General features: G+C 31.6%; 4 protein-coding genes across 7 annotated transcripts; 2 read left to right on the forward strand and 2 right to left on the reverse strand.

The window, feature by feature from the left end:
* Window positions 1-59: 59 nt before the first annotated feature.
* Window positions 60-2,372, reverse strand: LOC106789029 (E3 ubiquitin-protein ligase RFWD3-like). The gene is made up of 3 exons (XM_014752829.1): window positions 2,062-2,372; window positions 1,793-1,933; window positions 60-1,710 (listed from the first exon to the last, which is right to left on the reverse strand). Exons 1-3 carry the CDS (start codon window positions 2,081-2,083, stop codon window positions 218-220), a joined length of 1,656 nt encoding a protein of 551 aa, XP_014608315.1. The 5' UTR covers window positions 2,084-2,372; the 3' UTR covers window positions 60-217.
* Window positions 2,373-4,100: 1,728 nt separating this feature from the next.
* Window positions 4,101-8,782, forward strand: LOC106789023. The gene is made up of 15 exons (XM_014752822.1): window positions 4,101-4,245; window positions 4,334-4,494; window positions 4,569-4,698; window positions 4,969-5,089; window positions 5,173-5,349; window positions 5,691-6,016; window positions 6,210-6,406; window positions 6,484-6,698; window positions 7,036-7,130; window positions 7,343-7,491; window positions 7,581-7,682; window positions 7,766-7,975; window positions 8,044-8,226; window positions 8,330-8,479; window positions 8,571-8,782. The coding sequence occupies exons 1-15, from the start codon at window positions 4,101-4,103 to the stop codon at window positions 8,775-8,777; spliced, it is 2,568 nt and encodes an 855-aa protein (XP_014608308.1). The 3' UTR covers window positions 8,778-8,782.
* A 268-nt stretch (window positions 8,783-9,050) lies between these two features.
* LOC106789036 (kinesin-related protein 4-like) lies at window positions 9,051-14,885 on the reverse strand. 4 transcript variants are annotated; one of them, XM_014752839.1, is made up of 9 exons: window positions 13,548-13,647; window positions 13,091-13,453; window positions 12,776-12,998; window positions 12,546-12,682; window positions 11,131-12,465; window positions 10,706-11,040; window positions 9,838-10,620; window positions 9,505-9,725; window positions 9,051-9,369 (listed from the first exon to the last, which is right to left on the reverse strand). In XM_014752839.1, the coding sequence occupies exons 1-9, from the start codon at window positions 13,621-13,623 to the stop codon at window positions 9,237-9,239; spliced, it is 3,606 nt and encodes a 1,201-aa protein (XP_014608325.1). In that variant the 5' UTR covers window positions 13,624-13,647; the 3' UTR covers window positions 9,051-9,236. The 4 variants fall into 4 exon arrangements, with proteins under 4 accessions (XP_014608325.1, XP_014608324.1, XP_014608322.1 ...); XM_014752838.1 differs by lacking the exon at window positions 13,548-13,647 and adding an exon at window positions 14,789-14,885 and having other exon boundaries at window positions 10,706-12,465; XM_014752836.1 differs by having other exon boundaries at window positions 10,706-12,465.
* Window positions 14,367-17,059, forward strand: LOC106789037 (ubiquitin-related modifier 1). The gene is made up of 5 exons (XM_014752840.1): window positions 14,367-14,538; window positions 14,736-14,800; window positions 14,879-14,960; window positions 15,336-15,384; window positions 16,741-17,059. The coding sequence occupies exons 1-5, from the start codon at window positions 14,495-14,497 to the stop codon at window positions 16,807-16,809; spliced, it is 309 nt and encodes a 102-aa protein (XP_014608326.1). The 5' UTR covers window positions 14,367-14,494; the 3' UTR covers window positions 16,810-17,059.
* Window positions 17,060-23,214: the final 6,155 nt, after the last annotated feature.

Here is a 23,214-nt window from a genome sequence, read left to right on the forward strand (position 1 = left end):
TTATTAAAAAAAGTTTGTAAACAATAATATAGGTAGAATACAATATTGTATAAAATAGGTATCAAAATATATATATATTTATAGTTTCTCAGTAGAATCATAAGTTATTATTACATTCAAAGGAAATATTTACATGTAATATTTTTAAATTATGTTCTTAATAGATCAAATATAAGTTAATTGATTAAGCAGTAAAATAGATAGGAAAGTATCATTGTCACAAGGAGTTATGTTTGTACATTCTAAGTTTTCTTGCGGAAAGAGTTGCTAAATATACATTATCGTTAAATTTGAAAGAACACATATCTATGATTGAATCAGATACTTGAAGATTATGCACTTGATTGCCAGTTGTCATACTCCAGAATGGAATGCTTTTAGTAGATTCTTGATGGGCTGCAATTAGTGTGTCGTTTTCAACAGATACTTGACAAGGTCGTGACAAAAGGCGTTGAGAATGTCCAGCATTAAACGTATGTATAACATTACATAAGACCATATTATCATTTCCATTTTCAATAGAACATACAATATGCCTTGCCTGAGGTGTTTGTTCGTTAGGTCGACAAGATATTAGAGCATGATTATCTTTTTTATCATAACGTGCGGAAAAAAAAGGACCTTGCAAATTCATTTCTTTGTATACATATGTGGATTCTATAAGTTCGTATGCGTTACAACTGTTTAAATGACATGCTATAAATCCACCTTTAGTGATTCCATTTCCTGCATACGCTGGTACTGATGCTAAAGAAACAACAGGCGATCTGTCACAAGGACTCGGTAAATTATCAACAGGACCCAAAGTATTTCTAATATCAAATTGTATTATTGATCCGTTTTGAGCACCAGCAAAAAAAACATTAGCATCATCGCTTGACCAACAGCTACTCCATAATGTAAAATCTGTTTTATAGGAATGCATTATAACATTGTTACGAATATCAATTAATTTAGCAGTTTTATCAAAGCCAACGCTTAGAAGTATATTCTGTTGTGAAGGGTGAAAATTAATGTCTCTTATAGCTTGAGAATGAAGAAAAAGAAATTGTCGTGATACAAAGGTTTCCACATCTATTTTTTTGACACCATATCCTGCAAATATGGGATTTTCTGATTTTTGCGAAACGACCAATAATCCATACCAAGGATTATAATCTAACACACGACAACCATCCTCTTTACAAATCTCTAAAGAATGTTCAAGATGAAACTTAGTGCTTGTTAATTCGTTTTTCATACAGTGATTCAAATCCCCCTTAACTGTATTTAATTGACTTTGTAGATCAGCTATATAAGTTTTCATATTAGTCAGTTGTTCTTCGTATAACTTTGTTCGCATATTGCTAGTCGATAATTCTGATTCAAGGCGATTTTTTTCAGCCATTACAATTGACAATTGATTTTTCACTAATTCAAGTTCATAGTTATCGATAGAAACCAATTTTTTAGCATATAAATTCCTAATGTCCTTTAAATGAGCTTTTATGTTACATTGTGGACATCTTCTGGTAGAAGATGTACAAGAAACTTGTAACCATTTTAAAACACAACTGCGTCCAAACAAATGTCCACAACGTAAGCAGCACAAGCGATGATCTCCAGTTGTTGTCCATGATTCCAAACAAATTGAACATACTTGATCGGAATCTTCTATTATACTATCATTATTGTGATCCTGAGATTTTTCTGTCACAGAGGCTGTTTCACCTTAATTAAAAATAAAATTATATACAATATGTAGATAGAATAAATATTCTCTTATACATGATAAAGAGAATTTTATATTTACATTTTATAACTGGTTTACTACTTATATTTTCGAAAATAGTGTCAGTGTTCGAATTACTTTCTTCGTTGTTGGATGGTGATACATTTTCTTCAATAACTACTATTTCAGATTCATCATTACTGTCTTCTAATTCATTATCACCTACAAAAATAATAAAAAAATATCCTAATATATTTGCAATATTAACAATCTTTTAATCTATGTTATTAGTTCTTTATTTATTTTTTTTTTTTTATATTTATGAATAACATCATAGAATAATACTTAACTGTATTCCATATTTTCTTCCATGCTCTTGTTTTTTTAAGATATTATTATTTTATGTTATGTGCATTTGAAGTATTTATAGAATATTTTGAATAAATTATAATCCCCTGATTTAAAACATAATATTTTTAGTAACATATATTAGCATTCATTTTGATATAGTTTGTATACATATAATGTATTTGATTATCCTTAACGATCCTCGATTTGACTTGATGATATAAAATATTTGTTTTCTTTTAATTATCCTAATAGAAAATAGTTTTTTATTATATCAATGATTCTATGTAAGTAAACATAACCAAGAAACACGGGATTTATTATGTCTAAATCGAGCTGCGACTACAGCGCCAATAGTAAATTTTCAAACGAAAAAGATTTAAATCATTTGATTCCAAAGAGAGAGAGAGAGAGAGAGAGAGTTTTATTTTGGCTTCTATTAGATAATTTTATTAGAAGGATTTATATAAATCTTTTTATATATTTTATATAGATGTATAGATTGAATTAATTTATTTAAATTTTATGTAATAAAAATTGTTATTTATTATTAGGGATAATTTTGCAAGATTATATAGTCAAATATTTTTCCACTAATAAGAAATTAAGTTTTCAAAACTCCTTACAATGCTATAGTACCTTTAGTTCTAGATTATTTTATTAATTTTAGATTTATTAAGGTAATATTAATTTCTGTTATTGATATATGATTATATTACTTTAGTTACAATTAGTATAATTATAATATTTATGTAAAAATATATATGTAATAAATACTTTCTTGTTACTTGTACCATAGTTACAGAGAGAGAGAGAGTAACTGCATTCAAATAATACGTTTCTAATCGAATGAAATTATTGGCAGATAAAAGATGATCGTAACGTGTTTATATTTTTTCAATTACAGTCTCTATAAAGTGAGTGACACGTCAAATTTTTATTTTTTCCCAATAATATAATTTTAAGAAATTAATAATAATAATATATTAAAATATTTTATTTCAGCTTCGGTTTTTAAGACGTTAAAAATTGTTCGCCGCTATTTGATATCAACACCGAGTCTTCGCCAAAAATAATAAATAAAATACAACAAATAATAAATATTTTATATATTAGACAAGAATTTAAAGGAATTGTACGAAGAACGGTGTTGTTACGAAGGTAAAAGAATGAAGGTAAAAATTAGAACTACGAGTACACGTAGTTGCAAAAAGCGCGGATTTATTTTTATTATTTTATAATGAACGCAACAAAAGAAAGAGCTATACAATTTTTGTCGATTAATCATTTTATCACTTATTTTAAATATTAAATATTAAATTATTATAAAAAGAATAAAAAATGAGAATTAAATAATTAATTTTAGACGCGACGGCTGTGCGTATTGAATCATTTAAATTCACCAAAAAATTCTACAACATCTATTCAAGGATCTGATTTGGAGAAGTCTGGAAAAAATAATAAAAAATTATTTGACATAAAACGTCGACGTTTACAACGAGGAAAGCTTCAAAAAAGTAACGGAGAGCATGGAAACGATTCGTGCTTAAAAAGAGATACATTTGCATCCTTGGAATCTTTATTTGATATAAAAAAACCTTTGCATTTATCTAAAATAAATTTAGTTCAAATTCAGCAATATAAGAAAAATATCGTTTTTGAAAAACAAAGTCTTAAGGACGTGAAACATTTGGCTGGAGATTCAATTTCAAAAACTATCGAATTATTTCCGAATATTACAAATATTTCAAAACAGGTATAACATTTTTTTACATAAACATATAATTATTAATGACGAAAAATTCATTTTTTTTTAGAAAATCGAAGAAAATAATCCTATTACGAATAATACGTTAGAAGAAGGTGGAGAACCGAATGTAAATTCACAAGAAATAATAAATCATTCGAATGAAAAAGATTTATTGAAGTAAGAAAATAATAAAATTCTTAACAAAAGTTTTATGTATAAAAATAATACATTTTTATTTGATATTTTTTGTATAGTAACCCTGTCGAGCAGGAAAACCAGGTAAATAAAAAAATGGCGGATGAATCTATAGAAGTATTGCAAGAAGAAGAAGAAGAAGAGAATGTTGAAGAAATACAAACTGATACTGAACAAGCATCGAAAGAATATGACAGACCTTTTCCACCATCTTATCCAATACCAGCTGGTGCTGGCGAGGGTGCATTAAATTTATTTCCTTGTTCTTTTTTTTCCTGTAAATAAAAATAAATCGGAAGATTTTTTAACAATTCCATCAAACAAAACAGGTGTACCAGTTCAAGCTGGAAGACGTCGAGAGTCCGTGTTAAGTGCTTCACCTTTAGCGGAAGAGTCCGTGATAACAGAATTGAAAGCAGCCGATGAAAGATGTAAAGTAGTCGCAGACGAAATTAAAAAATTAAAAGAAGAAATGCTTCAGTTAGCTGATGTAAATATTATTTTTTTTAAATCCTGTAGTATCGTATTTTAATTATCTTGTTTAACATGTAATTTTTTTTGTAGAAAAAAGAATTGACGGACGAGGATACAATAGTGATTCAAAAGAAGCAAGAGGATTTAATGTCAAAGTTAGCTGAGTTTGAACAAATGACACGAAAGTTACAGAGACTGTTAGGATTAACTGATCCTACTAGCGAAACATTTTCTAAAATGTTCGGCTTGTTAACTTTTCCGCATACGAGATCAATCGATGTAAGATTTATTATTGGTCATCTTCTTTTTTTTAACGTTGGAAGAAATTCTGTAAAGATACTTCAGTTAGTTGACTAATACCCAGAGTAGTGTAGGATTTTTATTTGCTAATAACTTATATCCCCACAATGTTTTATTAATTCTTTTACGCATGAAAATGATGTGATTTTCGAGTGATTTCCAAACATTTATTGTACACAGGGTGGTGGAGAAGAGGTCGAAATTTTACCGGCTGAAAAAACTAAAGATGATAAAGAAAAATCCAAAGCAGAAATGGTGCCTGCGATGGACGATCATTTTGATTTACCTCAACCAGAATATCAAGAAGACAAGTAAATTAAAAATAATATATAAATTCTATAATATGATATATTCACATTTATATATGACTGTTTTATTTTATATATATTTAAAGGCTTCCAAGAGTGATCGTCTGTGGTTACACAGAAGACGAAATGCCAAAGATTGTGATAGCGGACGGTGAACGAGGAGGAAAGAAAGAATGTTTGCAAAATTTAACAGGAAAATTGACTGAATCCTTGACTATGCAAGAAAAATTAGTTAAAGAGAACGCACAACTGGAAGGTGGAAAGTACGTTCGTAAAGAGTAATTATATTTAATTTTAAATAACACATAAACATAGAGTTAAAATTAATAATCAAAAATCGATTTCATATCGAAACAATCGAAGAATAAACAAAGAAATTGTACAAAAAGTTAATTAATCACCGTGGCAACAAACTGTCAATGTTTTTCTTCGCAAGAGATATTTTTAAGCTCGACGAGCACCGTATGATCATTTACAACTTTATGACATAATCTCTTTGAAGATGGATTAATTTTATCCATAATTTGTAACGTGAAATTCGAATTTATGTGTATGTCATTCTTGAAAAAAATTTCGTCTATCTTTTTTGGGAATACATTTGTAGATACGAATTAGAAGAAGCATTATTGGAGAAAGATACAGCTGTCGAGTGTCTTCAACGGAAGGTATGCGGATTGCAAGCTGAAATACGTTTAATGGTGAAGGAGAATACGGAATTAAATCGTCGATTGGCTTGTTTAAATCAACGTATCACTACCCCAACTTGCTGTTACACCTATCCGGAACGTAGGTCATCTTGTTCACCACCAACAGTCTCATCTTTACCAGCGTATTCGCAAGTTACTTCATCGTTGCCGGATCAGGGTTGTTGCCAGTGCAAATATTGCGTTACTTACGATAGTCCTGTTCAATCGCCTACTTCTATATGCGGTAAAAAAATATAAAGCCTACTCTTTTTATTTTGTATACGTTTTATAAAAAATTTGTTAATTCATTGATTTATTTGTTTGTTCAGTGAATCCGCACAGCCGTAAGACTTCAAACGATTGTGGTAAGAATGTTTTATCAAATTTTACAAAAATAAAAAATAATACTAATAAAAAGTTTTTTGTTTTAATATTAGGATCATCTAGATTGGCAGGTGGTGCATCGAGAACAGGCAACTGTATTTTGAGTAGAAGTTCATCACAAACCGAAGAAATGTGTTTCCGTAATCCAACAGTTTGTTCTAAAGTCTGTCCCGAGCCAACACCTAGAGGTGTTTGCCCAGCCGAATTGGAGAACAAATTTGCCATTTATGGGAACAATACGAAACAATTGGTATTGTTTTTTCTTTCGTATTTCGTATCCTAATTTTTTTTCTTATATTTTAATTTTTATAAACTATTCGTGTACAGGCACAACAGTTAGGTAGTATGGAGTGTGAAGTACGAAATATGCAAATAGAATTAGCGAATGTTCAACGAGAACGTCAACAATTGGAACAACAACGCAAGTTGCTTAAATGTTCCGGACCCTGTGCACCATGCGCCTGCTGTCCTCCACCACCACCACCTTGTGGTGGTCTTCCTCCTTCTGTGATTTCAAGTTATATTCCAAGTACTCAATTACCTCTCCCAATCCCTTCATCATCTGGGAATGGAAACGTTCCACTCATGTCTATGCCAAAGGTATTTTCAACGTTTCTTGCTTATAATATTCATTTGATAAGAATGATTATATTTAACTAGTAAGTTTTTGAGTTCAGTAATCATATAATGTTCGATATAAATAAATACAGCTCTGAAGACATTTACGCTCGTTTTTGGTCAGGCGCAGATCAGTCAACAATCCACGTCTGCTATGTGTACTGGGCCCTGTATAACTGCACCAATGGTAAGGATCGCTCGGGAAGATTCGAAATAATTTCAGGTGTGATCCTTACTACTTTTGTTTTTCTATCGTTAGGGTGCAAGCTCTTGTCCTCAACAACAATTACGTGATTTGCGAGAACAATACGCACGTCTTCAAGATGATTACAAGAATAAATTATGCGAAGTATCTTGTCTTAGAACCGACATGGAAAAATTGAAACAAGAAGTCCGAGACTCGAAGGAAGATAAGGAAAGAATGGAAATAAAATTGATAGACACGCAGGAACGTTTGAAATCCTTAGAAGCCGAAAGAGAGAAATTCGAAGGTAATCATTTTATATAAATGTTTAAATGCTTTTATGTGCGCATGTACGATGTTAATAATGTTAAATTTATAAATTAGGTCAAAAAGAACAGATGATGGAGCAAGAGCAAGCATTGATAATGGCCAAGCAACGTTTTGGAAAAGCACAGGATGAATTAGAAGAATTGCGATCATTGATTCAAGATCAAGCTGCTCAATTGGAAGATTATCGCAATAAATATTTACAAGTTCGTTCGACAAAATTTAATTTTTATTTTATTCATATTTTTCTTTGATCTAGTCGATAAATTAAAAATTTAACGAGAACCTATTTTAGGCTCAGCAACAGGTTGAGGAACAACGTCGACAACTCGACCTCATGGAGATGGATAATGCAAGAATGAATGAAAATGTAACATTAGAAATTGGAAGGGTCAAAGTAAATTAATTTTCATCATTATTTATTAATTAAAAATAATATTGATTGAAAATGAAATAAATTTTACTATGAATTTATAACAGAATCAATTTCAAGAAAAACTCGCGGAACTTGCACCTTTGCCGGACATCTTGAAGCAAACACAAATGAAACTTCAAGAAGCTCAACAAATGAGATTAGTAGCCGAACGTAATTGCGAGGATCTTTCACGAGAACTTTTAGGATGTAAGGATAAGATTCAAACGTTGCAAAGTCAATTAGACGCACTACGTAACGAACATCAAACATTACAAGTGAGTTTAAATATTCTTAGGATTAAACAATTAAAACACATGGACTAATTCGTTCGATTTTATTTTAGGAGGAAAGAGGGCTTGGTACGGGACGATTTGATGAGTTAGAAAAGAAGAACGCTGAATTAAGACACGACAATGAACGTATGAAAAACACACTTGCTAGATTCGAGGAACACGAAGCACAATTGCAGAAACGCATAGATGAAAAGATGCATGAAATAACACAATTAACTGCAATGCTCGAACAAGTATAATGGGAGAGAAAGATGGGGAAATCATATTTAAATTTGAAAATATTTGTTATTTCTTTCTCTTTTTGTTTCTTCTGATGCTTACAATATCTTCTTAAAGGTGAGAGAAGACAGCGCAAGACAAGTGGCACGTACCAAAGAAAGATGTGAAACAGTGAGACGAACAATGCAAGGCCAAATAGCTGAGATGGAAAGACAACTAGCTCAGTGTAGAGCAACAGCTAGAGCAGCACAGAAGGATAGAGACGAGGTAGTCAATTCTTTTTCTCCTGAACTCATATACATTTTTATTTAATATACGTTCAATCGAAATAAAATATTTGTATTCTTATACGATACAGATTAGGCAAAAGATGCAAAGTCAGATAAATAATTTAAACGAAGCTTTCGAACAAGCTCAAGGCCGTATCAGATCATTACAAGGACACGTGAATTATTTAAAAACTTCGTACAGTAATGTTTTTAAAGGACAAGGAGAAAGTCCTGTTGGTTTGCCAGGAGATGGTACGCTAGGTGCGGGATACGATTCTTGCGACTGCAATTATTAATTGATAATGTCATATATTTTTAGCATTTTTACATGCTCTTGAACACTTTTAAACGGTATTTATTAAAATAGAGCTACTATATTTATTTTTCTACTTGTGTGTCGCGAGACCTTTCTCTCTCCCGATAATTTTAAATCAATCGTGACTTGACTTATTTGTATTCGAAATATTTCTGAAAATTTTTGAAGACATTCAAAGAAACACGAGCGATCATTTGATCATCAAGAACGTAGCAGTGGATTTGTAAGAAAAAAGAACGAAAGCATTTTATAAGTTTGTTTTAAACCATGTATATTTATTCAATAAATCAACCATTTACTTTCTTTTTTATATTATCAATGAAATTAGATGATGAAGAAAAGAAAATATTCGTATATAAAATAAGACGAATTGTGAAATAAGAAAGAAAAATATTTACAAAGGAAAGGGCATATATATCTAATGTTATTTACGACTGTATCAGTTCATTTCAACAGAATGAAGCATGTTGAGTAAATTTAATATAGCATCGGAACGCAAACGTACTCGTTCCATTTCCATACGAAATTCTTCCAGTTGAGATTCGATACGCCGAGTATACGCGTGACAACATCTGCAAGTAAAGAAAGATTGATTAATTATTATTATTTATTTAATATTTTTTTAATAATTATTTTTAATTCCTGCGAATAGGTGAAGGATACAAGAAAAAAAATCTAAAATACATATACAAATAAATAATTTTTACCTTCTACTAGATTGTTGTGCATTTGAACAACTAGCTTCTGGCGAGCAACTAGATGTGACGTTAATTTGTGGAGAGCAATTAATCAAATGTGATGCATCTTTCTCATTAGAAGAATATCTTTTAGATGAACTTCCATTCCCATTGCGATAATCTCCACAACTTTTTAAAAGATCCATTAAAATTCCTCTTACTTTCTTACCGCTGGATCTTCGTTGTCTAACCTGAGTAGTATATAAAAAAAAGACGATTTAGTTTATTTATTTATTTATTTTTAAATATAATTAACCATGATATTTAGGGAATATTACATGGTAAATATTGAATTTTTCTTACTTCAGGTGTTTCATGAGGAGTTCTTTCTGGACCTAATAGATCATTGTTGTTGCTCATTGCACTATGATTACAACAATTTTCATCACCGTTATCGTGATTGGCTATACATCCTAACGTCGATTTGCATGTATGTGGTGTTTCTCTAATCGTGTTACAGCATTTCATATCATTCTGAAAATTCGCCTCTGTATTATGTAAAGAAGATCGACGACACGCAGTTCGATGCTTACATATCACTTCTTTGGCATCGACTGGATTAGTATTTTCGTATAAATCTTTCTTGCTATCTGGCGTATTTCTAGATGAGAATTTATTTTCTGTGCAATAACCATCTTTAATGTAATTTGGACTATCGTTATTATATTTTAGTCTTTCACAATCACATACATATTTGTAATCTCTTTCTAAATGCTCCGTTTGATGTAAACAACAGGAATGTGATTTTTCATGTAGATTATTAACGTGTCGTTTGTGTATCGAACATTCTTTCTGTTGATTTAATAAGATACACTTCTCACAGGAAGCAGGGACATTTGGACTCAATAAGTTATCTACATGAATTTGTGCGTTCGGTACATTCAAGTATTGACGTGAAGTATGCCCTTCGTTAAATTTAGATTGTAACTTTACTTTTTTATTTGTCGAACATACCATTTGACTACCGTTAAATTTTCTATGTGGTGTTATAGCAGTGCTTAGCAAACAAGCACACTTTTTGTTGGTGCAAGGTGATCTTGTTGTTGCTTCTAACTCTTCTTCCTCGACCATTGATGTTTCACTTATCTGTAAGTATCGTTTTTTGAATAAATGATTAGATCAATTTTCACAGTTGCTTAAAAAGTAGGAAAATTCAAGTATCTATACTTGCCTCTTTGCCCCAAATGTTGATCGTACCATTTACTTCAGACATACGTACTTCTACATTACCAAGCAAATATGGTCCACATTCTCGTATACAACCCATACTAACTGGTTCTTGATCATCGTTAGATATATCTGCTTGTATTAAAATATTTCGGTCGTTAGTATTATCATCTTCTTGATATACAAAACATTTCACATTGCTATTTTCGTTTTCAATGTCTTCAGCTTTATCACTTTTGTCATCTATGTTTGTTGGACTAACTGAACGACTAATATTATTCATTCTATTCTTTTGTGTATCTAATTTTACATCGCTATAATTTTCCGTTGGTTTGAAATCTACATTAAAATCAGAAAGGGTCACACTTGATTTTTTTTTTACTTCTTCTATATGCGGTATTTTGAATGGTTGTAAATATAATGAATTACCAAGCATTTCAGTCGCTTTCCTCTTTTTTGCATTGAATGGTGATTTTACTGTGAAAGTATTAGAACCGGCTATTATTGAACCATTGCTTTCTTCACTTCCACTTGGTCTTTTAATAGAACTACTATTCAGAGAAGATTTTACATCAACTTTTGATTTTCCTTGTGTTAGATTTGAAAGCGTTTTTAATATTCTAGATGATGTGATGAATGCTTGAGACAGAGGTCGGTTGACTTCTCTTGGCGAGTTTTCTGCTATTACTGAACTATCCTCTGAATTTAATATCGTCCCCAAATCTGGTGGTTTAAGTGATATACCTGAACTACCAGCGCTATCAGTCCATTGATTTATAGAACTGATTGTAGATGTAATACTACTGGCAGATAATTTGTTAGCTTTTTCTTTTGTATCAGTAGTTTCCATATTTTGAGTTACTGATTCCTTAATTACATCAGTTTGTACTGCTACGACTTTTGTTTCGCATGTTCGATTTTCTTTATTGTACTTTGCTAGAGAATTTTTTAATTCTTCCAATTCTTGTTTCATTTTTAAATTCTCCATCATCGTGCTTTGATATGCTTTTTTTAGGTTATTAAATTGAATTGCTTTTTGATCCAACTGTGTCTTTAATAACGTCAATTGTATTATATCCGAATTACTTTTGTTACTTTCTTCATTAATTTTTTCAAATTTCGAATTCTCTGTATTATCTTTAGATTCTTCTGACATTACCCTTATGCTCTTAACATTTTCTATTTTTAACGAACAGACAGCATTACTATTGTCAGTTTCAACAGTGTTTATAACATCTATGTCGCTGTAAGCTTGAATATCATTATTTTCATTTTGTTCGTTATCTAGATTTTTATTCAACTGTTCGTCTTGGGAAAAGTTCTCGTTACCGTGCATATATTCATCATAAGATAGCGTACGAAGATTATAAACATTTAATTGTTGTTGATGACCATTAACTAAAGTCTCGTTCGTGTATTTCAAATTTTTTTGACCAGTGGATTGATTGTAGTTATGATTATGGATTTGCATCGAACCATTAAGTTTTTCATTTTGTATCTCTGTGTTTAAAAACTCTTTTTCTCTCATATCCATGTTAATAGATTTCCCATCTCGTTTATGTTTAACTACCACTTCCTCATCTTCTTCTTCTTCTTCTTCCTCTTCTTCTTCTTCTTCTTCTTCACCATTTTCTGTTATTGGCCCCATATATAGATCTTTCTCATTTGTATATGACTCTTCAATTTCTAAATCTTTAATAGCCCTTTCCGCGTAAGGCCTTATAACTTTATTAGATGTTACACCTTTCAATTGTACATCATCAACTGAGCAATAGAAAGTATACAATAGAATTTATGTTTTATATTATAATATTATTTTTGTTTATAAATAATAATTAATTTACCTGTTACGTCGGTGCAATTTCTATTTGTTTGAAATTCATTTTGAAATTCATTTCTTATACGTGATCCCATAGCATATCTCCTTTGTTCTTTCATATCATTTATGTAACGTTTCACTTTGCTTTCTACGTGCCTGAATCTAAAAAAATCGGAGAGAGAGAGAGAAATTTTGTTATCTAATATAATAAAACTTTAGCAAAGTTTTAAAGAATAATATTTATAAATACTCAACCTATTTTTTCCAAAGTCAACATTGCAAGAATTATTTTCTAAGGTGTTTAAATCTTGCAGAGATAGACTCTTAATTCTATATCTTCTTTTCAATTTATTTCTAAGGCCTAAACATTCAGATGAAGTTTCAAAGATATTTCTTTCGTACTCCTCATCATCATCTTCTTCTAAGTCCTCTTCATCGTCATCATCCATATCATTGTCTTGATCATTTTCATCCATATCTGCATGTAGAAAGAGAGAAAGTGTGTGTTAATGTAAATGTGAAAGAAAATATAAATATAAGTACATAGAGAGAATATAACATTTGTATTACCATCACTATCACCACAGTCAATATCATCCTCATCGTAATGTTGATCTGTTTCTTCTTCGGATGAGAGAACGTAAACACTAGCAGGACCTTCTTGTTCACTAGTACAAGGACTACCTGATTGTTCTTTCATAGAAGAATCTTCTTCGTGATGCTTCACATTACTGACATCTGAATCTTCGCATTTGGATGAAGTTGAAACACTGATGTACGTAGGCATTTCCTCATCCTCTAGCATTGGTGTCTCAGGATCTACCATTACAAGAGCATCTTCGTGTTTTGACTGATTCTCATCTGATTCTTCTTTCTCCATCTGATTGATCATCTCAACATTACTCGAAACACGTTTCTTCTGATCTGACATGTCTAAAGTAGTTATAAGATGGTTAGTAGTGTTATTAATATTCTTTTAAAGATGATTGTTGTTAACCATTGGCAGATAAGACAGTATTAGGCGCACTTTGATAATATTCCTCGAAAGAATCCAAATTAATTGTATAGACAGTTGTACGCGAATCTATTCTCCTATCCGCCATCTTAAACTCGCCTTCTCTCAACGAGCGAGTCTAGATGTGTGGAGTATATTTGGTTCTCTGTGGTGTGTATGTGTATTATATATATGTATGATATTACACAAGAGAGAGAGAGAGAGAGAGAGAGAGAGACAGACAGAAAAGGAGAGATAAATTTATTTTGAATCGAATTTTAAATTGTAATTATTATTTCTGTTACCATATATTTTCATTTTCTATTATAAACACGTGAAGATACAATCTTTAACTTATTTTAACAATTATTGGACCTTTTGCCAATTTATGAATGTTATTACTAAATTTTGACGAGAATATTTACATGTCAAGCGTCTCCGACGGGACTAATGACCGGCATATTGTAACAGGGCTGTACGTATTTAAATATAATATATGAATATTCGATCATTATTTAAAAAATGTAATCATTATTTCCAAAAATTAGACATATCTTTTGGCACGTTTGTTTAACAATTTGTTATCATTTTGAAAAACGTAGTAGTTGTGTTTCTATTTATATTACTGTTTAAATAAATTAATTTAAATTAAATTTCACATAAATCTTTTTTTAATTAGAGAACAATTGGATTTAAAAATTAATATTTACAATTAAATAATAAAAATTAAGAAATGTAGTGTTGCTGTATTCTTTATAACCAATAATATGTCATATTAAATCGAAATGTATTTATAAAATTTAAAAGTTTCCATATCAGACGCCACTGTAGTTCGAATTCCGAACGAAGGAACGTTCCTTCCATTAAGTATCGGATGCCGCATGCGCGCGTGCTTGATTTACGGAGCTTACAAACGAAAAGTGTAAATTCAGAAAATTGCAATAGAAGAGAATAAAATAAAAAAAGAAGATTAAAACAATATGCCTTCCGAAGATAAAACTTTTCCGATAACAATAGAGTTCGGGTAAATACCACCAAACAATTAAAAAGAGAAAAAGAGAGAGAAAGAGAGAGAGAGATACCTAAAAGATAAAAAGAAATATTGATATTTATCAATTATTTTATAGGAAATTGCAACTACTGCATACTATTACATTCACATATTTTACTACTACAATAAAACTATGCATACGTATTTCAATAAAAATTATTCTTTTATAGAGGTGGAGCCGAGACATTGTTCGATAAGAAAAGGATATACAAGGTTAACTTACCTGCTGATGAATGTAAGGTTATAATTTCCGGTTTTTTTCAATTGATTAATAGATCTCTTCCTTAAACAATAATAACACTATATCTTATAGGGACATTGAGAAATTTAATATATTGGATTAAAGATAATCTCTTGAAAGATCGATTGGATCTTTTTATGCAAGGAGACACCGTGTAAGTACACACCGTTATAATAAATTTTATTCTATATATTTTTTTTTTCCTCTTTTTTCATGTATTTTATACACATCGATTTTTTTTTAATTTCAATTGACATTAATTAACATTAAGTATGAAACATTGTAATAATTCACACAATATTTTGTCTATTTCACTTTCATACTTTACTGTGTTTAATGGACACGTTCGCATTTTATCATGACATCGGCCTTTCATCTAGTTTCAGTTTATTCCGCTAGGTAGCGTCGCCTATTAATTTAGTGGAGAACGCGGTAAAATATGATTGTGATTGCATAGCATTCGCGAAGTGTTTAGTGGTGTGAATTTTTGTATTGTCAGCTGAAATTAAAACGTTATTCAATTTTTCAGACGACCAGGAATTCTTGTTCTTGTTAACGACACAGATTGGGAATTATTGGTGAGTTTTATTAGGTTATATTTTGTATAATCGTATATACATAAATATTTACATACATCGATTTTATTCTTCCATTCTAGCATTCTAATCATTCTATCGTATAATTCGTTAAATAATATTAATTGTATACCTTTGAAGATTATAGTTTGAATTGTTTTCTTTACTTTTTTCGATATAAAATAAAACAGAAAAAAGGGTTAAGTCGTATTATTGTGCGAGAAGTTCATACGTAGTTAGTCAATTTCGTCGCTAGATGACTCTGGGCTTATAAATCAGGAATCGAGTACTAGTTTATCATTGACATTCAGTATTGAAGACCGCACTTTACAGGCATCTTTTCTTTTTTTTTTTACTTTACTACAGTTATCAACATCGCATTAGAAGCTTTCGAACAGAACTAAAGATCTTATTAAAATATAATCAATGATATTATTACCAACATGCACAACGTATACTTCTCGAAATACTTCGAGGTAAGAACATATTTTTTAAAAAGTAAGATCTTTTAAGATACATATGAATTTATTTTCCATCCCATTTAATATTGTAACGGAGTTAGGGAAACATCAGACACATTCACGAGGGATCTTGAATACCGTTTACAACCCCCTTCATCCCATTCCATACCCTTCCATACCCTTTCCTCTCTCTTTTTCTCGAAAAAGGGCGCAAATCATCTTGGCTCGCTACACCCGTAAGAAAATTATCATTTTAAATTTGTAAATGTGTAGGTTGGGAGGCGCTATTAGAGCTCGTTGCTACTTTTAAAGGGAAGTAAGGGGGGTAGGAAGAAGAGAACCAAAAAGCAGACGGGAGAAGGATGATGGGTTCGGCCATTATTATGATAATACCAACGTTTCGCAAAGCTTCTCTCGCACACTTCGACTCCCACGTCTCTTTGTCTCGTTTTCTCCTCTCATCGCTTCTACTACTTCTTTTTTTATATCTATATCTATATCTATATTTTTCTCATATACATATATATATATATATACACATAAATACTTACATATATGGAGAAAGATATATAGCAAGCTAGTTCTTTTACTCTCATTTTTTCTTTTTTAAATGCTTCTTCATCTTATATGCGAGGTCTTTCCTCCGAGTCCTTTTTCACTTTGCTTACTCGTCAGGATCAATTCGTAAATTTTAAGGGAATCGCTTTCGTTGGTATTTATGGTTTTTATTGCAATCGATCTTCTTGTCCAGTTAGATTTAAGTTTATGAAAAATATTCTCTATTCCTAAGTTAAATCAGCGTATTTATGTTTACTTATTTGCATGTATTATAAATTTGTTCCCTTTATATTTACGAGATTCTTCGTAATACGGAGGAATATTTATTGGGTGTTTACAGGGTCAAGGAGATTATGTTTTACAACCAAACGACACCGTTCTCTTCATATCGACGTTACACGGTGGTTAAAATGTTGCAAAGGACATCACCGTTTCTACTGTCATTGCTTGTCGATGGAAGTACGCGAAATATTCTAGAAGAAGAGGATCATTCGAAATTACGAAACTAACAATCTCGAAAGAGTTTATTATTATTCTAATAATAGGATCCCAGTTACATCGATAATAAAGTTATTTTTATAAATACGTGATTGAATTATACCAAGACGCAGAGATTTGTTGAAAAATATATTATTAAACTTTTTCGCGATATTTTCCTAGAAATATTTTAGGCAAATATTATTTTTATTTTTATACGCGCGATTTTAGTTTACGCTGCTTTTTTTTTTAGCATCTTTCATAAGTCGTGTAATATTCATTATATTTGTACCATAACCGATCATTCCAAATGAAAATTTGACTAGTTTTATAATACATTTATTATTAATTCAAATTACTCATGCAAATCTTAACCACCATAGTCGACGAGTGATTATCGAAACTTATTACTTCTCATTCTTTCTTTTATTACTTTTTTATTTATTTTAAAAATTACAGAACTCTCATAGAAGAGAAAAATTGTTGTATGGTCGATCAAACGTACATTTACTTACGTCATCAATCTTTTTAGCGAGAAGGTATTAAGGACCTTTGAAAAAAAAATGAGGAAGAAGAAGAAGAAGAAGAAAAAGCAAATAAGTTCTTACACTGTAAAAAGTTTGCGGTTTGGTCCCTTTGATCGCAGGTAGATTTTTGTCGCAGGACTACGGCATTTGGCAAACTCCTTAAGGCGAACGTGCTGGAAGGGCGTGCCATCGTAATCATCGTTGTTTGGCATGTGCATTCGAATAGAAATCCGTCGAAAGGGAAGTTTCGAATGGAATAAAACTCGCGCGCATGCTTTCTTTTATTCTTTTCAAAGGGAAGAGAGGGAGAAAGAGAGAGAGAGAGAGAGAGAGAGAGAGAGAGAGAGAGAGAGAGTGGGAGCGAGAAAGAAATTCGCAAAGTTTGTTCTCTCTTATTCTCTTCTATTTTAGAAAGAGAAACGTTCTGGTTCGCGCGACGTACAACGTTCAGGATAAGTTTCTCGTAATGACTATAATACAACGGCCAACACTTTGGCTGGTCTCCAAGGATTCTCGCCACGATCGCTCTTTCCCCTACTTTTACCCTCGCTTATTTCGTCTCTGGAACTCCGGCACCGCGAGCAACGTCCGGGTACTTAGTACCACCCTCTACTACAACCCCCGAACCCACTCCAACTCCTTCCCTTCCGTCCTCCGTCGCCACCCCTCGGTCTCTCGTACGCGATACCACCTCCTAGCACTCTTCCTCCTACTTTACTTTGTGGCATGCTGGGCTTTACATATATTACGTTACAATTAACATTGCTGGGACTTTTGCCGAGTTTTCCCACTTTTCTTCACCTTTAACAGCGGACTTCGACTAATATGAAATGAAAAGATTTAAATTTGTTGTAAAATGGGCAAACTGGTGAATAGAATATGTTAGATAGATTAATATAAATATTCGTACGGACAAATAAAATAATAGATAAACATCGTAATTTGTCTAGTAAAGATATAAGACTGAAGATAGAAAAAGAGAAAGAAAGAATAATTATTTATTATATTAATTGTGCAAGGGAGAGAAAGAGGGAGAGTGAGAGAGGAAAAAAAGAGAATTTTTAATTATAACATGATAATTTATTATAAAAAAAAAAAAGGAAGATTTTATGAGAGAAAATAATGTATAAGAATATAAATGAAATATAGTAAAAATGAGATGCAGGTAGAGAAAGATAGAAAGTAAGAGAGAAAGAGAGAAAGAGACGTGCTTTATCTGTTATGCGTGGAAAACTTGGCTCGTTAATTAACCGCTCGAAAGAAGGAATTTCTAATGGGACAGGCAAGTACCTCTCTCGGCTCGTTTCTTTACCTCTTTTAGCCCTTTTTACCGATTCGTTTTTAATCGGTTTTTAGTGAACCAAAGCAATCTGCCACGTTCTCTTTTTCTCTCTCTCTCTTTCTTTTTTCTTTTTTTCTTTTTGTTTTTTTAAACATGATACATCAATCACGTCGTCATTACACGATATGTAACACAGCTGGCATATCGAAAAGGGTAATGCTCTGCAATCGTTCCATCAAGCTTTACCTATTCGCTCATGTGTTTATTCGGTGATTCTGGAAATGCGTTGGTACGTGCTTTCAACGGTATACTCCGAACGTAGAAGAACGTGAGACATGTAACGTTACAGCATCCACGTTTAATCCGGCCTAGCTAGAGAAACCTGTAACTAGCAGTATTATATTCTCTTTTCTCTCCCCTCTCTCTCTCTCTCTCTTTCTTTCTTTCTCCCTTTTTTTTCTCTTTATTTTTTCCTTTTATCTTCTCTATCTTTATCTTTCTCCCTTTCTGTTTCTCTATTTAAATTTCTCTCTCTTTATCTATCTTTCTTTCTTTCTTTTCCTCGATATTCCTTTTAATCTATCTTTTTTTATCCAAATCTTTATCTTTTTATTAATCCTTTTCTATCTCATTCTCTTTCTCTCTCTCTCTTTTTATCTTTCTTTTTATCTTACTTTATCTCTTAATCTCTCTCTTTATTTCGTTCTCTTTTTATTTCACTTTATTTCTCTCTTTCTCAATGACTCTCTTTCTTTCTCTTTATTCTTTTCACTCTTGTTCAACTTTTGTTTGAATTATATTAACGGTAATGTTCTTTACATTGCTTTTCTACATTACCTCATTATCATTTCTCCCTCTTTTCTCTATCTCTCTTTTACTTTGTCTTCTTTATTTATGTACATAAGCATCCTAAGAGGGATCATTTTAAACGATATTATAGATGTATTAAATCGAGACAGAGGAACAAATACCGAAACACTGTTTCCAAACGTTACGAAACGTTCCATGACGTTTATTTGACACGTGGTACGAACTTGCTGGACCAAACACGTTTCCTTCTTGATCATTTGAAAGCTTTGAAATTGAAACGGGTTTTCGACTCATCCTTGTTTATTCAATTCGTTCATTTTATATTCTAATTATTTGATTTATTTTTAAGAGATCTTATTAATTAATTATAAATTCATTAAAATTTCTCGATATAAATTTCACAGTTCGGCGAAGATATTTTTTCTTTTTAAACAATTTCTATCCTTCTCTTTTCTTCATTCCATAAAAACGTATCCAAGTGGTACATTTAAATATCTTTTGAATATTCTAAGAAATTGAAAGAGTGATACAGAAATATAGAAAACGATAGAAAGAGAGACAGAGAGAGAGAGAGAAAATAGTGTGAGAAATTCTAAGGAATTAGAGTAGAAAGGAAGGAAAGGGGTTGGCTGGTTCTTAGAATCTTCCGGATTTTCGCGAAAATGAAATCAGCCGTCTCGGTATCGCCACGAATTAAAGTTTTGCGTCTCCGCTAACGGTTGTTTCACTTTGAAACGTGCGTATAATTTCTGTTATCTTTTCTACTCTTACCAACCGTACACCACCACCACCACCACCACTGTCTCCTTTCCCTCCCTCCCTCCTTCCTTCCTTCCTTCTTACCGCGAAATATAAAATAATAAAGGCACCGACGAACGAGCCTCCTGGGAACTTTGGCTATTTTCTCGAAACGCTTCCAAACTAACGCGTCTCGAACTTTTAACGATTCGCCCTCTTTTCTCTTACTCTTAACGTTCTCCCTACCTTTTCCCCTACCCTCCCCCTTTTTACCTCTCTCCCTTTCCCTTCTTTTTTTTGCTCATTCTTTCTTTCTTTCTTTCTTTTTTTTCTTTATTTCTTTTTTTCTTTTTTTCATTCGCAAGCTTTTCTCCTAATTTTGATTATATTTTTATCGTATCGTTTATCGATATTTTTGTTTCTATTATTTTATCGTATTGTTTTTATTTTTATTTTTTCTTTCGAAAGCAAGTACTTTTCAAATTTTTGTCCTATCCTCTATCGATATTGGTTTTACCCCCATTTTATCGTTTATTTCTTTTATTATTTTCCACCTTTTTCTTTTTTTTTTTTTTTTTTTTTTGNTATTTTTTCTTTCGAAAGCAAGTACTTTTCAAATTTTTGTCCTATCCTCTATCGATATTGGTTTTACCCCCATTTTATCGTTTATTTCTTTTATTTTTTTCCCCTTTTTTTTTTTTTTTTTTTTTTTTATTTGCATTTTTTTTATTTTCATTTTTTTCAAACGTTCTGTGTAAAAGCAGAACATTTTAGTGGTCGTATGCAAGGATTTTTTTTCTTTCTCTCTTTCTCTTTCTCTTTTCCTCTTTTTTGTTGTTGTTTTTTTTTGTTTTTTGTTTCCACACGGTAATTAGTACTTACTCGCATAATTACACGTTCGTTCTCGCGTATGCCGTATTTATTTTAGTTTAACAACGGTCTAACCATTAGAGTACTAATCCTCTTAATGTCTTCCCAGTCAGTGTGCTGTGCGTGCGTTTGTTATTTTTTCTCACACTCTTCTCAATTTGCACTGAGAATTTCATTTCCGTGATTAATTCGTTTGGCAAGAAAACTTCTAGTACAATACTTGTATTCCCAGCTTATTACTGAGCAGAGATATACAATAGAACAAGAGAAAGAGAGAAAGGGAATGTGATATTTCAAAATACGTTTAACCTATTTCACTTTTTTCTTCTTATTTTTATTTTATTTTATATTTTTAATTCCTAATACTATACCATTGATATCGCGAACGATATTGAATGCGTTCACTTGAAAGCTTATTAATATTTGATAAACCCTCTTTTTTTTTTTTACAAACAAAATAATAATTTTTTATTCAAGAAAAATATATATTTTCCACTTACGCGATACGTACAAAATTTTCTATATATAATGGAAAATAAAATAATTTATTATACATTCCCTTTGCGAAGATACAAGAGAAATAAAGAGATAGAGAGAGAGAGAGAGAGAGATAGATAGATCGATAAATTAACATAAAGTTATCAAGCAATATCTTGAAAGGAATATTTTCTTGAAAATATTTTCTGGAATACTTAACGAATAGATAACACCTGCCGCTTTTTTTAACATTTGGCTCCAGTGCCAAAGTCATTCGAAAAAAAGAAGAAAAAAGGAAGGATTTCTCTTCTCTCTCTTTCTCTTGAAGAATAAGAAGAAGAAGAAGAAGAAGAATAAATCGATCGATGAGGAAAAGAAGAGAAGAGTGGGAGAATAGAATGGAATGGAATGGAATGGAATAGAATGAAATAAAAGAAAAAGACCGTATGCCCATTTTAATTCTTTCCCCCTTTTTTTCTTTTTTCTGTGCTTAAAGCTCGCATTCCATCTTACTTCTACTTCTTCTTCTTCTTCGTCTCGGTTGGCCTCCTTTCCTTTTTCCTTTACTTTTTTTTTTTTCCATTTTCTTTTCTTCTTTGACTCGTTCGTGACAATGTCCCCGAGACCATCAGCAGGCCATCAGCATAAAACGTGCGGTTTTATGAGCCGTAGTTGGTAGACAGTTTCGCGTTACATCCTTCTCGAATGCTCTTCTTCTTCTTCTTCTTCTTCTTCTTCTTCTTCTTCTTCTTCTTCTTCTTCTTCTCCTCCTCTTTCTGCTTCCTTTTATTCTTTTATTCGTACTTACGAATCTTCTTTCTTTCTTTCTATCTTCGTTTTCCATTCCGATATTGTGTCGAGGAAGAATCCACTAAAGGATCCTCTTCGAGTCTCTTTTCGTTGAAATGACGTTAGTAGTACCACCACTGAAGAGATTTCTAACGTTGACCTTTCTTATGAAAACGCTACTTCTCTTCTATTCTTTCAACCAATCCCTCGGTCTTTTTATTTTTCCTTGTCTTTTTTTTTTTTTTTTTTAAACGAGAGGTCTTAAACAATAATACCGTTAAGTATGCATATAAGATTAATTTACGTGATGCTTTTTCCTCTTTTTTTGTTTTTATACGGATATCTTTCTTACAATTAGTTATTCGCATTAAGTTAACCCTCTATGGGCCGAATTTTTGTTTTAAATCCAAAAAAATTGGTGGAACAAAAAATCAGCAATTATAAACCTATATATGCAAATGAGAACAAAAAATTTCGGTTCAAACAATTTTATTGCAGTAATTACACTATGTGACTTTCAAGTCACAGCGGCCTATAATGTTTGAAACCGTGTCTATGAAAACTTAAGCGTGGAATGCCACAAAACAGTTTGCACTTGGCGTTAAACATAAATTGACATTGCATTTGGAACATTTAATTTTTGRAACTCCTTTACATCCGGGATTTTTACAACGTCCTCTGTTATCCGAAAAAATTGGCCAATGTGCTACTTCATCCTTTCGCACGTCTTCTACAGGTAGTATTGAATTTGATCTCCTTTTTCTTTTATTTTGCAATTGTTTATATACTTCGCTTGAAGCAGGACGCCCTCTTTTCTTTTGGGTTCCTTTGCGTTCCTGACATA

Source organism: Polistes canadensis, unplaced genomic scaffold (genome assembly GCF_001313835.1).
Source record: "Polistes canadensis isolate GaletaPanama2010 unplaced genomic scaffold, ASM131383v1 scaffold_161, whole genome shotgun sequence".
Classification (NCBI taxonomy): Eukaryota; Metazoa; Arthropoda; class Insecta; order Hymenoptera; family Vespidae; genus Polistes; species Polistes canadensis.

Bases quoted from the DNA above. Each gene is read 5' to 3' on its own strand.
- LOC106789023 (XM_014752822.1), top strand. From the start codon at position 4,101: ATGGCGGATGAATCTATAGAAGTATTGCAAGAAGAAGAAGAAGAAGAG. The intron at 7,131-7,342 runs GTCTTAGAACCG...TTTATAAATTAG, and splicing joins TAAATTATGCGAAGTATCTT to GTCAAAAAGAACAGATGATG. The intron at 7,492-7,580 runs GTTCGTTCGACA...AACCTATTTTAG, and splicing joins ATCGCAATAAATATTTACAA to GCTCAGCAACAGGTTGAGGA.
- LOC106789037 (XM_014752840.1), top strand. From the start codon at position 14,495: ATGCCTTCCGAAGATAAAACTTTTCCGATAACAATAGAGTTCGG. The intron at 14,539-14,735 runs GTAAATACCACC...ATTCTTTTATAG, and splicing joins CCGATAACAATAGAGTTCGG to AGGTGGAGCCGAGACATTGT. The intron at 14,961-15,335 runs GTAAGTACACAC...TCAATTTTTCAG, and splicing joins TTTATGCAAGGAGACACCGT to ACGACCAGGAATTCTTGTTC.
- LOC106789029 (XM_014752829.1), bottom strand. From the start codon at position 2,083: ATGGAAGAAAATATGGAATACA. The intron at 1,934-2,061 runs GTTAAGTATTAT...TTATTTTTGTAG, and splicing joins GGAAGAAAATATGGAATACA to GTGATAATGAATTAGAAGAC. The intron at 1,711-1,792 runs GTAAATATAAAA...TTTTTAATTAAG, and splicing joins TAGTAAACCAGTTATAAAAT to GTGAAACAGCCTCTGTGACA.
- LOC106789036 (XM_014752836.1), bottom strand. From the start codon at position 13,623: ATGGCGGATAGGAGAATAGATTCGCGTACAACTGTCTATACAATTAAT. The intron at 13,454-13,547 runs GTGCGCCTAATA...TAACTACTTTAG, and splicing joins TTTCGAGGAATATTATCAAA to ACATGTCAGATCAGAAGAAA. The intron at 12,999-13,090 runs GTAATACAAATG...TTCTACATGCAG, and splicing joins TGACTGTGGTGATAGTGATG to ATATGGATGAAAATGATCAA.